At 43.4% G+C, this 13,247-nt stretch overlaps 1 protein-coding gene across 6 annotated transcripts in view; it reads right to left on the minus strand.

Moving 5' to 3' along the window:
* pds5 (cohesin associated factor B pds5) overlaps positions 1 to 13,247 on the minus strand; it is a 95,028-nt gene that overhangs the window by 46,113 nt on the left and 35,668 nt on the right. For all 6 annotated transcript variants that reach the window (XM_070535369.1, XM_070535365.1, XM_070535366.1 and 3 more), the window contains exons 13-18: positions 11,812 to 11,972; positions 10,898 to 11,021; positions 7,809 to 7,964; positions 7,669 to 7,737; positions 5,112 to 5,245; positions 3,341 to 3,464 (exon numbers count right to left, since the gene is read on the minus strand). In XM_070535369.1, the coding sequence (XP_070391470.1) occupies positions 3,341 to 3,464; positions 5,112 to 5,245; positions 7,669 to 7,737; positions 7,809 to 7,964; positions 10,898 to 11,021; positions 11,812 to 11,972 (768 nt within the window). The remainder of the gene's footprint in view (positions 1 to 3,340; positions 3,465 to 5,111; positions 5,246 to 7,668; positions 7,738 to 7,808; positions 7,965 to 10,897; positions 11,022 to 11,811; positions 11,973 to 13,247) is intronic.

Consider the following 13,247-nt stretch of genomic DNA (forward strand, 5'->3'; position numbering starts at 1 on the left):
CCAGGAAATGTAGATGTCATATTTGATGGCACATGGAAAACACGTGGTCACAATTCAAATATTGCAGTAGGCTGCATCATAGAGCTATACACTGGCCTAGTACTGGACCATGTTGTGCTCTCGAGGTACTGTCGTGGGTGCCAAGGGGCACCTGATCCCAGTGATGATGGGTACGGTGACTGGGCTATGAACCACAAGTGCATGAAAAACATCGACTGCAATGCCGGCCGGATGGAGACTGAAGCAGCTATCATTTTGTTCAACAGGTCTCTGGAAAAAAATGGGTTGCGGTACACAACTATACTTTCTGATGGTGATAGCCGCACCTTTCATGCATTGACCTCAGGAGAAGTGTATGGATATATATCCATTGAAAAGAAAGACTGCTTGAACCATGTCCACAAACGGATGGGGACGGCTCTTCGCAACTTGGTGGAGAAGAAGGCACAAGGAGAATCTCTTGGCGGAAAGGGCAACCTCACCCAAGATAAGATAAAGAAAATTACAAACTACTATGGGTATGCCTTGCGGAGCCACAGCCACGACGTTGTAGGCATGAAAAAGGCAGTGCATGCCACGCTGTTGCACATGACCTCGACAGATGAAGCCCCAGACCACAGTTGCTGTCCTCAAGGGGTTGATTCGTGGTGTGCCTTCAATCGTGCTTTGGCGAACCAAGTGGAGCCGTCACCACACAAAAACCCTCTGCCAGGCCACGTTCGCACTGCTCTTGAGCCAATCTTTGCAAGGCTGGGCGATGAGGCCCTCTTGGAGCGCTGCAAAGATGGCATGACACAGAACGCCATTGAGTGCCTACACTCTGTCATTTGGAGCCAAAGCTCCAACAACACGCATGACTCTTTGCTGGCTGTTGAAAGAGCTGTTGCAGAAGCAGTTTCTCGCTTCAACCAAGGAATGGCAGCAACCAGCAGAGCTGTTGCAGCACAGCTTGGTTACAGTCCTGGGAGCTGCCTCATTCGTAGGAGCCTTGAGAAAGATAAGCAGAGGCTGTGCAGGTCTGATAAAAGTCACACCAACGCTGAAAAGGTGAAGAAGAGGATGGCCAAGAAACACAAGCCTGACAGAACCCAGGACTACTGCCCAGGACTTTTGTGAATGTGTGGCAGATTCATAGAAAATAGCAGGTGACTTTTTGAGCTTTTTTTTTGTCAAAGGCCAACGCAATACAGAAGTTTTCACAATCTTTACATGAACAGATTTCTGTGAGTTTGGTGTTATTGTGTTCAGTAATGACTGGGCTGCATGCTAAAGCATTAAATTTTTCCATGTGATAGGTAAACAAAAGTGGCAGAGTAAGCAAAACTTTGAATGCAATTTTCTCAGCTTTGCTTTTTCGATCAAATGCCTTTGCCTTACGGAACTTTTCATAATGTTTGCATCAACTGATTTTATTGAATTAGGTATCATTTTTTTCAGTGAAACCTCAGCTGCATCCTAAAGCTTTCCATTTTTCATTAAACCAAATAGACTAGCAATTAGGTCAGGTGTAAGCTAATTACTCCTGCATTGTTTTTTTCTTCCTACTTTGATATTCATTCATGACCTATATGATGACTTTTAAAAAATTTCTTTAGCTTTAGGATGTGCAGTAGGTCCTTGGAAATGACAGCTATTCTTTAAAACTAGTTTTTTTAATTAAGAAATTACCATAATGGCCCGTAACAAAAGACCTATGTGGGATAAGTTATTTTGCGATATCTTCATTTCTAAATGAGATATATCAAATCTGAATATATATTTGGAATCAGCATTGAAAGATATATCTGCATGCGAATTTTCAGGAAGATACGTTAAGAAATAAAAAAAAAGTTTTCAAGACCCTCATCCCCCCTTAATTAGTAAGCAAATGGTTAAAAGTTTATACAGGCGATAAAACTACTATCTTTACTCTTCATATAGCTGTCTACTAATTTGCTATCGTAATCGATGCTTGGCCTTTTGGGCAAAACTGCAACTTCTTTACTTATTGCAACTTTAGTACATTGGGATTAAACCTTTGTTTTTTTCCAAATGAGAGATAGTTGTATTTCTGTATGAAAGAATGAGGTGTGTGATACTGTAAAGTACTTTTCTTTTTTTAGGTCATGGCAAACGGGTGCGTGTTAAAGTTGAGGGTGCGTTAGACTCAAGTAAATACAGTACGTATTTTTTTTCTCTCACTGTCTATGTGATGATTAATATTACTGAATCGACAGATGGGTCTCTCAGGTTGGGGGCACCACCTCAATGCAACCAGCTCATCACAGAAGCAAACTAGGTCATGCATGCACATTCGCAACCAACCATGTTGGCAAATGGTTCTAGAAACAGTGGTCTTTAAAGGGCCCCTCACCAGGTCTGGTGATTTTGAGCTGACGAGCGCAGAGCATACAATGCGCATTAACGATCGTGTCTGCAAAGTATTATATTGCTACGCACCGCAGAAAGATCTAAAATTTCAAACCAAACCCTATTTTCTTTACTACTCACGGCTGCCGCCCGCCAAGCCGAAGGATGACGTACACGTGCTAGTGCGCATATATACATGTGTTCGTGTTGTGACATCGCTGGTGGTGACATGTGACTTCGAAAATTATTCAAGTGAACATCTGCTATTTGTGTAATATGTTGCTAGGATAGATGAATTAAAGCTTAGAGAAGTAATAAAACACACAAACCAACTGTCTGCCCGTTTTTGTTTTACTTCGCACCGCAGCAAGAGAGATGTACTTCAATTTCGTCTGCTTGTTCCCAGGTTGCGCAGTCGCGCGCGCAACCATTGCAACTATGTCATTTTCTGCCGTGTTCAAGCATGGGATCATGCTCTGTGATCCGCTTGTGTCTGTTTCATTATTCATGTAGCGTAGACTTATACCACTAGTCAGGTGTCCTCGTGCATGGCGCGCAAAATCGTGTGCTGTGCAAAACAAGACAATCGCAACAGGTCGCATGCGATACCGTCAGCGGAAGTGCACTGCACCGCAAAAAAGCGAGAGGAAAAAAGAAGATGAAAAAAAAAAAAAAATAAGAAGAAGGCAGGGCCCGTGACGTATGCGTCGCGCGATCCTCGAGGTTCTGTATGGGAGAACGCAGGGAAGAAATTTTGCTTGTGGAGGCTAGACGGGGCAAGTGGAGAGAGCGTCTATGTTTGCGGCGAAGCTCGCCTCTTGAAATCAAGGGTTCATAATACTGAAATATCATTATCTTGGCTATTACCGAGCTGATTTGAAAAATTTTTGCACCAGAACGCTCCCTAGTGGACAGGAAACAACTTCCAGCATATATTCAAAATTTGCTATGGGGCCTGGTGAAGGGCCCTTTAAGCAATACAAGCACTCACCTGAAGCACAAGGGCAAGCTTCTGGAACTGCTCGTGGCTGAGCACGTCCGCATATGCTGGACAGCAGCATATCTTGAGCATGCATGCTGCTGCCATGTACCGTAGCCAGGAACGTTCCATTGCCCTGCAGTCACATTAGATAGCACTAGAAGTCACTAATGCAGTCTAAATGAGAAAGAGAAGGAAGAGAGAGGGGGAGAAGGGAGAGGGGCAAGTGCTTTTTGATACAGTGCACTTCGGCCTAAATTACTGCACTACAAAACTGACAAAAAGCATGATCAGAAAGAAAGCCACAGTAAAACACATATGCACGGCATGATTCCTCTTAGGAAATTTGAGTTCAAGGGCTAAAGTATGTCTAGCAGCCGTCTATGTAGTGAAACCACTCTGCGTCTTATACAATTGATTATGCCAAAAGTGCATTCTGGTAAGCTTTCCCCCCACACTTCTGATGCTGCCCTGATACTACTGTCCTACCTCTATATTAGAAATGCAGCCCGTCATAAACAAGTCATTTGTGAAGAAACATTAATGTTAATACAGTAAAACCTCGTTAACCCTTTGACGGTTTTTGCCGTACATGTACGGCGGCGGTTTTCTGTCCCGCAAGGTCTTCGCCGTACGGGTACGGTTTCGACCCTCCGTTTGAAATTTCGCGCCATAATGACGATGCACGCTTACTGTGACGTGCTGCCACCTCTTAGGTCTTACAAGAAGCGTTTGAAATTTGTGCTACCTTCTTGGGGAGATAAACAGAACTGACTTCAAGCTTCAGCGCGTCGCGCAGATTGCGGCCACACCCCTTTTGCGGTTTCGGTTTCGCCGCGTGTTCGCAACGGAGGCGCGCGAAACGTCATTTTTCTCTTTGTCGGCACTCTCTTGCAAATGCTGTGGAAGTTGATTTCTATCTTGATTGGCGCTGCTCTTAGCTTGTTTATAACTGCCGCTCGCGAGGTATTCTCGCCCTCAGCGGCAACGCGCTTTCGCGGTTTTGGTTTCGCCGCAACGGAGGCGCGCGAAACGTGATTTTTATCTTTGTCGGCACGCCATCGCAGGGGCGGCGGAAGTTGATTTCTATCTTGATTGGCACGGCTCTTAGCTCGTTTATCACCGCCGCTCATGAGGTATTCTCGCTCTCTGCGGCTGCGCGGAGACTCGTGTTTCAAGGAGTACCACACTCTAAAATACTATTGAACATATTGCAGTTCTGTGTGATGCCGACACCAAAATACTGTTCCCTAATTTTTTTTACTATTTATTCCCGACTTTATACATCTTGTACATTCAATATCCGCAATAAAATAATTTGACCACCCGGGAACGTTTTCTTCAAAACAATTCGACCCTCAAAGGGTTAAACCATACCCGCTTAAACAGTAGTTTCATTTTAAAAGTAGTAAAGTCAGATCCCTGAGTCAGCGGCCATTGAACATAATAATGTGTTTTGGATCCGCATAACTCGCACCAGCTTATTGCATACGTATCAGTTAACACGTGATGTTTCCACTTTTCGGAGTGCAAACACGGCGGTGCTGCAAATTAATTGTGAGGAGAGGGGGGGCTGCAAATTTGAGATTTGGGCACATTAACATGTGCCCAAAGCCTGCTACACTAGAGTTTATGGACTCCACACTTCCAATAGGGTTGACACAGCTGAAAAATCAAACCTGCAACCTGATGGTTCCCACAAAATGCCATAGTCACTGTGCTATCACGGTGGGTCTGACAACGATTGTGAGTCACACGGATAGAAGATGAGAAGACGACGTACGAAACATGCTCCTTCTCCATCAGGTCTCCTCCGTGGCTGATGACTGTGACCAGGAGGCGAAGTGTGGAGCTGGCTGAAGCTGAAGCTGTCCGCAGACCTACCAGCCAGCGCACCATCATCTTCATGCCTTCAACCTGCACATGAGAGAACAGCTCTGTGACCACTTGCCCTTTTTCTGCCCTCCTAAAAGTACACAAAACAGAAAAGCAATTTGAGGTGTACTACCAAAATATCGTTTTACAATACCAAATGCAAACTTTAATCATGACAGGAGGACTGGTAAGGCAGAAAAGGCGCAAAAGCAAAAGATGGGCAGCGATGCTGCCTTAAAAGTTTCCAAACCAGCTGGCTGTGATGTCATGGATATTGATGGTGTTTTTTTTTTTTTTAGATTTTTCGTTAAAGTTGAGGTACTACATTGTATTCTCGTAGAGCCTAATACTGAACTTATCAAGTTTAAAGAACTTTTACTGGGCCACAATAGATTAGATAGAAAAAAAAAAAAAAAAAACCTTGAAAACCGAGACGTCAAAGTGATGTATTGGTGTTCGTGTTCTGGTGCGAAATTCAGGAAATGTAACTTTGACCATCAATTTCCCTTGTACTAATATTCAACCTATAACTGCAAAATCGAAGGTAATAGAGTTTTGAAAGAATACTTTGTCACTATAGACTAACTTCGTATTTCTCCTTAGCATTCCTTCAAAGGCACACTAAAGAAAAGCTATTAAACCAGCTTCGGTTGGTATTCTTTCAAAACTCCGAAAACTGTACTGACGCAGGAAAAAGAAAAAAAGAAGAAGAAGAAGAAGAAGAAGAAAGTGAAGCTGGAACTTAACCACTACAGCAGCAGAAGACACAGACGTTAATATGACATACTGATGTATCACAATATGCTGTATGACAAAGGCAAGCTCTCAAATCACTGGCACACACAGCTGACATCGCAAATCAGGATTTGTATTCCGATTTAAATTCCCACATGGACATTGTCCACTGATGATGCCTTGAGACCATGCATTGATTGGATGGAGCTACGGTAGCATATGGATTGGATTTGTTGTGAAGAGAAGTGTTTGTGAATTAGATGCAATAGCCATTAAACACAGCAACGCATTTCATTGCTTTTGTAGTTGGCCAATGAGTGATGGTCTCGTACACAGCGATACTTCAACTGTAAAGAGCTGCAACCATTAAAAGAAAAAGGGTAGAATGCATGTTTTATTTTTTCATTCAGCAATCTTATTCAGCAATTATTTTTTTCCTGCATTCTTACTGCCATAAAATGGCGACATATGCAACCTAAATTGGCCCACTCACTTACAATGGAGAACTGTTCTTGCATAGACTAAACTGAAATATTTGGTAGAGGTGTGTGAATATCAAAATTTTCGAATAGGCATTGAATATGAATACATAGTTTCGAATGTTGAATAATGATATGCACATGCCTTTATTAGCAAGTTGGGTTAATTTGTTATATTGGAACATTGCAATTACATTGGCAGTATTAAAAAACTAGGCTAGTAATCCGTTATACTAAAGCACTGTATATATGGCTCATGTTAACTTGGAAAGTTTAGTAATTCCCAGTAGCTGTCCTCACCAGCCTGTGCCTTATTATACCGCATCAAATGTCTGCAAAATTGGAGGTGTTTGACCCTGTTGCAAGTCGTTACTCATCACACTTACTGTCAATAAAAGCTGAATTGTAGATGGCACTGAAAAGTAAGAAGAAGAAGAAGAAGAAGAAGAAGAAGAAGAAGAGGGAAGAAAGAGAGGGGAGTGCACCCTCTAGCAAACCCGTGTCCCTTGCTACTGAGAGGCTGGCTTTTCCGTAGTTTAGGCATTTGATTTACAGGAAAATTTCGCTAGCAGCACGAAATCATTGCAAAATTCAGTGCAATATCTCCTAATACTCTTACAATAGACAGAAACAAATACTTAGAATCGTCTTTGTTCCCACACAGCCAGCAATATATTCGATTTGATTCGGATGTCCGTATCCAACCGAATATTCGAACAATAAAAAATATAATTAAATTATGGGGTTTCACGTGCCAAAACCATATTCTGACTATAAGGTGCACCGTAGTGGTGGACCACCTGGAGTTCTTTAACGTGCACCCAAACCTAAGTACATGGATGTTTTTGCATTTCACCCTCATCGAAATGCGGCCACCGTGGCCGGGATTCGATCCCGTGACCTCGTGCTGAATAATTAAAAAAAGAAAAGAAAAGACATGATAACTTAAGACTTTTTCGAATATTTGCACATTGCTAATATTTATCTAATGTTGTTAATTGTTAGGCCTTGTGTGTCGGTGGTTTGTGAACTTGATCGCTAACTGTGACATTCTAGATTAGGCCACCCTCGACGTGAAGAGCGGCATGCTCATGGCTATCATAGGCAAGTGGGTGCAAGAAACATTATACTACAAGCACATGAGACTGCTCAAACAACAGCAGTGGGTGTTCAAACCATGATCACCCGGTTGACAGTAACCTATTAAAGTGAGACAAAGTGGGAAAAGGGGAGGCCAAGGCAACAGCTTACCTTGACCTTGGTCTCCTCGGGAAGGGCTTCAAATTCGCACCACGATGTTTCTGAGATCCGTGGCTCCTCCTGCACAGTTGCCAGTCACTCAGTCATACATATGTAGCCCACAGGCAAACAAGCACAAACGATGAACTCACCCGGTCGGCCATAAGCAGGTCCTTGACGACCACCTTGGAGACGATGCTCTTCACCTGGCTGCCAAACATGTCTGGGCAGAGCAACGCTATGTGCCCAATGGACACCAGTGCCGTGCGGAAGTACGCCGACTCCAGCGTGAAGTGTTGCTTCAGGTGCTGCAATGAAGTGCCAGTCTTGGAGCATGCTCGTTTAAGCACTTCACCAAGGGTCCACACTGTTCAACTAATGCCAATGAGACATACTAGGCAAGATTGACTACACTTTCAGTTTTATAAGGACTCAAGTTCATTAGCCCAGCGGGTCGTCAAGTGTTAGCTGTCATGGACTCATTGGTCCAGTCACAGGCCACTGGCATGCACAGGAAAATAAGACATCTAGCTAGGACTATAGGAAATAAAATACATCATATTATCAACTGCCAGATTGCCATTACAGATATCCTGTAGGTTATATGTGGCTCATCATCTAGAATCCTGAGCAGGCAAAGTTACACGAAGAAGATTGCAGTGTTGACATCAGGCATAGCTGGAGAAAATTTATTTTAGAAGTGGTTAAACATAAAGGTCTCGTTCCTTGTCCTTTCATTTAGGTCAATATGCATAACACAGCTTAGCAAAGCATAACACAGGTGCCCTTTACGTTTATAAGGAAGGGCACTATGACTCATCAGTGAATTGTGTACAGGTATAGGCAGAGCAAGAGATTTGAATGAATGGCGAAATTTGAAGTGTTGCTGGCAGTACCCTACACTTCATGGAGGACTTCGGTCTTGAAACTACTTTGTTGTTTGTGAATATAAACTGATGAAACTCATCCTGCTTATGCATATTCACGTGCCAAATTAAAGTACACAAGATTTTCACTTCAGAAAAGTCGTTAGGGCTCCCTAACCAGGCCACAGGAATTATTGGTTATATGCTAGAAGTTGTTACGTGCCCCTCTAAGGAGTGTTTGACAGCAAGATTATTTCAAATTAATTCATTAATAGCAGAGATAGAAATATTTGAAGCGCTGTGAACCCATGATTTCAGGAGGCGAGTGTCACTGTCAACAAAGACAATCTCTCCACTTGCCCCGTCTTTGCCTCCACAAGCGAAATTCCTTTCCTGCGTTCTCCCATAACGGAGCCGGAGGATTGTGTGACGAATGCGTCATGGGCCTCGCGTTCGTTTTTTTTCCCCCTCTCTTTCGCATTATTGCTAACTGGCACACTTCTGGTGATGGTCTTGCGCGTGAGCTGTTGTGTTTGTCTCGTTTCGCGCAGTGGACAATTTTGTCCGCTCTGCACAAGCCCACCTTTTTAGCAGTATTCGTCAGTGCCACAATCACAAGCACTGAGACCGATGAAAGCACATCACAGAGCATAATCGCGGCACTAGAACATGATAGAAAATTACATAGTTTCGTTCTCTGTACACGTGACTGCACAACATAGGGACAAGGAGACGCAATGGAAGTACATCTCTCTAGCTACAGTACAAAGTAAAACAAAAAACACAGACGTTTGGTTCGTATGCCTTATTATTTCTCTAAACTTCGATTCATCCACTGAAGCAACAGACTAAACAAATAACTGGATGTTGCCTTGAATAATTCTCGAAGTCACGCCTCACTGTGAGTGCCGTCGCAGCACTGCGAGGTACATAGGTGCACTTGTGCAACAGACGTCGACTGTCCGGCTGGGAGTGCGGCGCCCACAAGGAGAAGGACAAACAGCGTTTGGTTTGAAGTTTAAGCTCTTTCCCCGGCGCAGAGAATGTAATACTTGGCAGGCACGATTGTTAGTGTGTCGTGTGAACTGCGCCTGTCAGCTCAATATGGCTAGACCTGGTAAGGAGCCCTTTAAGAAACACTTTGCGGATGTAACTGCAAACAACTCTGTTTTCTTGCCCAGTACAAGAGTATCTAACAAAATAATAATTGCGTCAGCACAGATCCAGTGATTTCAATCTTTTGAAATCGAGAAGTCACCAGTACATGTGCTACAAGAAGTTAAAAGCTACATTAACACATATATTGGTCCAGAACGTTGAATTAAATGTTCGTTTTTGTATGTGTGCTTGCACTCCATCTGACATACTTACGTATGCAAACAATTTTGATATGTGTGTTAATTTTTACTGCAGTACTTACATGTGCCCTCTATTCTACTACATACATGAGCATTTTTTTGTACACAAGTTTCTACCAAAACTTTATCTCCGCCTGTTCACTTGCATGTGTGAACTCACTTGTTCTGCTTTCACTAGTCATATGCAAGCATATTGTGGCTCTGCACGTGCTGGCGTTCGTTCAGTTAGGCGAAGTTTTTCATGCAGGCCTGCACGTTTTCACATCAGCAGCACCTAGAAGCAGCCACAATAGCATGATAAACTGTGTGACACGTGTCACAACTTGCTGACTAAGTATCTTCTAAGCTGTGCATGGGCCAATTAAATCGACCAGGCTTGCAGGCTTGCCACAGTTGGGCTATGAGCTGGTAATGAGTAACTGTCCACCGCTCATAACTTGAATAATAACCAGATTCGTAGGCTTGTGTGGAAAACAAATCATTTTTACCAGGTACGTATATAATATCAACACGCCACTCCAGGCGAATATGCAGTGGTGCACACCTTGCTTTTTTTGTGTGTTTTTTTTCTGCTAAATCACGATGCGCGTACCTTTGATGGACGCGGAGGCTGCAGATGGCAATGGTGCAGTGTGCACAGCATGCAGCGCCTGAATGGTTTGCAGGCTTAATGCCTGTGACGATAGGGTGCAGCTAGCAAAAGCTAATTTTTGTACTCAATTTCTAACCCACACAATAGCATTACGTTACTTCACAGATGATAGGAGTGCATGCACCAAACCAAGGTAAACAATGCAATATGTTAAGTGCACAATTCCCTCTTATCACAAGGTCACTTACTGCCAACCACACTGGTAAGGGCTACCAGCATCGCCACACTTGCATAGACCGTGTTCATGCACTGCAGACTGGACAGGACAGGACAGTTTTCAAGACTGCATGCGCAACCACACCAAGAACCCCTTGGTATGGTTTCTTACATGCAAATGCACGTAAATGCGTGGTGTGACTGCTTACATCAATGACCTGCCCAAAGACACGCTCCTTGTTTCCAACAATGACGTTGAGGCAAGCCACAGCGTACTTTGCTTGCTTCACAGTGCCGTTTTCAACGAAGTTCTGCACCACAGGCAGCAGCCGCCTGCACAAGTGGCAACGTTTTAGTCCAGCATTAGCCTAGAGCACAATTAAAATAATAATAATTGAAGAAGACAAAGGTATTTAGGCATCTTATGGACCCTTTGTATGGTTACTTACATTAACTTACTATGCAATGTGATTAACATGGTATAATTGTAACTCGCTTACTTCATCCAAATGCAAATAAAGGAACATGCCACATTTCATGGGTGCAGTGCACATTTGTTCCTGAATAAAGGCACTGCGATGACAATATGATGGTGAGGGCTCAGCAATAACAATGCTGGTGGCATGGCAGCAACATGGTGACAATGGCCTGATAATAATGGTGATGACAGTACAACGACGATGAAAGTGTGACAGAGATAAACATAATAAATAGAGTTTGTTGACTGCAGTGGAGCACTCATTTATCCTCTTTACACTTCAGCATTACATCAACAGCATTATGCTTAAACTACGTTCAATAAGTGGTTACTGTTCTGTGCAGTAAAAGTTGCAACCATCAGAAACCTGGCAACATTTAAATACTGCAGCCAACAAATGAAAACACTGTTGATGCAACCACTCTGTGTAGAGCAGTGTGACATTACCTGGAACTACACATCCGTTGCAGAGGTGGCTCCTATTTAAGCTTCTTCTTGTCAGACGTCAGGTGATGACAATGAGGCCATCTTTCTTTAATGTGCATTTTACTTTGCACAACACTCTTTCCGAGCTGAAAGCATGTACCAACACTCCTACATGGCTCCCTGTTCTTTTACGCATGGAGCCAGAGAGGCAAGACTTACTGAGCAACGTGTGGGAAGCGCTGGTCAATGTCGGCGCCCACAAACGTGAAGATCTGTAACGTCATCTCAGATGCGGCGCTGTCATCTGCGCTTAGGAAGGACAGAAGCTGGCTGTACACTTCTTCACCAACAAAGGCTGCAGGGAATGCAGATGCCAGCACCTGCATGACAGTTCCGAGACCGCAGTTTAGTAGCCAAGCAGACAGGGTGAACCAAACAACGCTGGCTTGGGCTATTCGAACCACCTTTACATGATACACATGTAGTGTGCTACCGAGACCCAAGTGGTTGAAGTGATCATGTTGAAGAAAACAGTCAAGGCTGCAAGTGAAAAAGCCACAATTCAAGAGGAAAAAGACATATCTTTTGGCTGTGTAAAGAGAAAAGGCAGGAGTGGAAACAGAAAGGTCATCAAAGACATAGAGGTGACAAGAGGGAATGAAGTGGCATACTCAAGCCAACAAAGGAAAGATTTCAAGGATGCTGAAGGCCTAAATTCTAGGAGGGGTAAACAAATCTTATTTGTACAAACAACAAAAGATAATAAAATCTCCTTGGATGAAATTTTTTTGAAGCTGAGTAGCTGCTGAGTCGGGCACTTGCCGGAAGCTCCTTAGGGGGCTTTTCAAAGTTGAGTTTTCCATTGTAATGATGTCAATTGCCTTCCAGCATGATAGTAGTATCCAGCTTCGGTCAAACATACTTGTTGCGTTAAAGCCAAATGGCTGCAACATCCTTTACGCCAGGCATTTCGCGAGGCCAGCGCTAAAATATATAGCCATGATGGTTGCAGTCTAAACCAACTAGCAAAACAACAAAGATACTGCCGAATCTCGTTAATTTGAGCTTTCGGTTTATTCGACCTGATGCTGTGGTCCCGTCAAATATATGTGTATTCCAATGGGCGAAAACACTCGGCAATTCGAACCCGCAAGCATTTGCCACGGTTAATTTAAACATACTGCGCTCTGACTAGCATTCCTCTGACCTCGCCTAGCAACCCCGACGTTCGCTGCCAAGCTTCTTGCTGTTCGGTGCTGTGTTTTTCATTGAAACAATTTGCCGCTGTTAGCACTGGCACCGACTCCGCCTTTGTAATCCTCGCCAATGTCTTCAAAGTGCGCAAAGCACAGCGCGTTGCATAATGCCGGTTTCCGAAAGTCAACTTCGCCCCAATACAGTAATTTTACGCGGTGAAGCATACCAAAAGTTTGAAGGGGCAATTGTCATGGCACTTTATTTATACATTTTTTAAATACATTTATTATACATTTATGCTTTTATTATACATGCGTGCACCTCCCGCCTCATATCACAGTACGAGCATGAATACGCCTAATAACTGACTGTAATTTTTAAATATATGTGAATAAACCTTGTGAAACTTTCAACTCATTTGTTAGCTCAGTACACACGCAGGTAAGTCCTTCATTCAA

Source organism: Dermacentor albipictus, chromosome 3 (genome assembly GCF_038994185.2).
Source record: "Dermacentor albipictus isolate Rhodes 1998 colony chromosome 3, USDA_Dalb.pri_finalv2, whole genome shotgun sequence".
Lineage (NCBI taxonomy): Eukaryota > Metazoa > Arthropoda > Arachnida > Ixodida > Ixodidae > Dermacentor > Dermacentor albipictus.